Source organism: Nannobrachium achirus (genome assembly GCF_963921795.1).
Source record: "Nannobrachium achirus genome assembly, chromosome: 3".
Lineage (NCBI taxonomy): Eukaryota > Metazoa > Chordata > Actinopteri > Myctophiformes > Myctophidae > Nannobrachium > Nannobrachium achirus.
In genome coordinates, this window is record NC_137812.1 from 20,598,390 (window position 1) to 20,600,963 (window position 2,574).

Genomic DNA, 2,574 nt, shown 5'->3' on the forward strand with positions numbered 1-2,574 from the left:
TTTATTTCAGACCATCCTGAAGAAGTAGCCATATAAGGCCAGGCCATGTGTCACCACCACCAATGTGTATCTATATATGTGTGCCCTCAGCCTGTATAAGAGGGGTTGAAAAGCTGCACTCAGGAGATTGTGCTATGCTACCGATGTGGTTCAGTCTCTGGGAGCACTCTCAATAAAGCTTGGATTTGGTTCTCAACACTCCTCTGTGTCTTTTTTAATGGAATTCTGTTGCTTCATGTAGGTTCTAAGTTCCAACGTGGAAATCACTGCAGTATACCAACAACTTGACAAAGCAGGCAGCTGTAATGGCCAAGCTCCAGGGCTTTGACTTCTGGGGGACCACGCTGAATGGCGCCCGTTTCGTCGTGGCGCCCATGGTAGACCAGAGCGAACTGGCCTGGCGTTTACTGAGCCGCCGCCATGGCGCCCAGCTGTGCTACACGCCTATGCTGCACGCCCAGATGTTTGTACGAGACCCAAATTATAGGAAGAAACACCTCTACAATGAAGTGTGCGCCGAGGACAGGCCCCTCATCGCGCAGTTCTGCGCCAACGACCCCGAGGTGTTCCTGCAGGCTGCCCTTCTGGCCCAAGACCACTGCGACGCCATCGACCTGAACCTGGGCTGTCCGCAGAAGATCGCAAAGAGCGGGCGCTACGGGGCTTTCCTTCAGGACGAATGGGAGCTGCTGGAGAGAATGATCCGGCTGGCCAGCGAGAGGCTGTCGGTTCCGGTCACGTGCAAGATCCGCGTGTTCGAGGAGGTGGACAAGACGGTGCGCTACGCCCAGATGCTAGAGAGGGCCGGCTGTCAGCTGCTGACGGTGCACGGCCGCACCAGAAACCAGACCAGAGATACGACTGGCCTCGCCAGCTGGGAGCACATCCGGGACATACGGAAAGCGGTGAACATCCCGGTCTTCGCCAACGGCAACATCCAGCACCTGAGCGACGTGGAACGTTGCATCCAGGAGACGTGCGTGCAGGGCGTCATGAGTGCCGAGGGGAACCTCCACAACCCGGCGCTGTTCGAGGGCCGCAGCCCCCCGGTGTGGGAGATGGCAGAGGAGTATCTGGAGCTGGTCAGGCGGTACCCTCCCTGCACCCTGTCCTACATACGAGCTCATCTCTTCAAGCTCTGGTGCCACACGCTCCAGATCCACCAGGACCTACGCGAGGAACTTGGCCACGCAAAGACGCTGGAGGGTTTGGCCGAGATCAGCCGACAGTTGCGGCTGCGCTGCGAGGAAGAGATTTCCCGGGGAGAGGAGGCAGGAGAGAAACCGGCGAATGGCCTGCCCTTCCCTCATTGGATATGCCAGCCGTACGTCAGACCGCCACCAAAGCAGAGTCAGGAGTCAGAAGTGAAGTGAAGAAGACATTTAATGTTCATGATTTGAGGCATTTTGTTCAAAACGGAGCACTCCTGCAAAATGTGGAATCCAATCTTGGCCAATCAGGGTGGAATATGACAAATCTGAATGACCTGTCTCCTTTAATGACTATAGAGATACTGTATGTTTGGACAAAATCTGTAAGAGTAGCCTACAGTCAAGAATGTGTTTTGCTAAAATCTGCCTCCTGGTGGCACTGTAACAGGCCTAATGTGAAGAATCACACCCAGTGTGAAGTGAGCGGTGTCATTTATGAGTTAATTTCATTAAGCGTCCTGCAAACGACGGCCAATGAACAAGTGTGGGATGGACATACATCTTTCTATCTATCTTCTATCTATCTATACATTCCAGAAACCGTGTCCGTTCATGTCTGTCTGTGTTTACGGCTGTAGCCAATCACAGGCAAAGATCAGGGGCAAAGGGTGACATCATAATAAAGGCAAGGGTGTAACGATATAGTAACTGAATCGAAAATAATTGATTTAATTTGCAGCGATCTACTATATCGATATGCAAACAGCAAAACATTGTATACCGTTTGGCTTTGGATCATATCGTATCCTTTTACAATGCAAATAATCGGTATCGAAGCATTTTGCAATGCAAATAATCTATTATATGGAAGAAAATGGTCTATCGATACATTTGTGTAATTTCTGTGTTCATGTCAAGGTGAGGGTGTGTCCATATGTGTTGAAATATAATGTCCATGTATTTGCTTGAATTACAGTGTTTAGTTATTTTTACAGATAATAATACATTTTCCCTTAAAAAACCTGCACTATTGACACGTTTCACACATTTAATTTCTTTGCTAAATAGTTACTATATCGATTTTAAATCGTTGAATCGAATTGTATCGTATCGCCATGAATTAAACAATATCGTCTATGTATCGTATCGTCAACAATGTATCGTGATGCGTATCGTTCGTATCGCTATTGAATGTATCGCTACACCCCTAATCAAGGCATATACAGTAAGTATAAGGCTGCATATGGGTATCCGGTTTAGAAATGGGCGATCTCTAAACGTGAGCGGCCTGAGGTAAGGATCCCTTAGTGAGGAGATGGGTAAGGATCTATACAGACAAAGCCAGGTGTAGGAGCGGTTAGCACCGCTCAAAGATTCAGGTCAGAGGTTCTGCTCTGGCATCCAGAGTGTGTATGCTGTTTTG

General features: G+C 48.9%; 1 protein-coding gene across 1 annotated transcript; it reads left to right on the top strand.

The window, feature by feature from the left end:
• Positions 1-302: 302 nt before the first annotated feature.
• Positions 303-1,373, top strand: LOC308282087 (tRNA-dihydrouridine(16/17) synthase [NAD(P)(+)]-like; the record flags this gene model as incomplete). Its single annotated transcript, XM_080722431.1, has 1 exon — positions 303-1,373. The coding sequence occupies exon 1, from the start codon at positions 306-308 to the stop codon at positions 1,371-1,373; it is 1,068 nt and encodes a 355-aa protein (XP_080578557.1). The 5' UTR covers positions 303-305.
• Positions 1,374-2,574: the final 1,201 nt, after the last annotated feature.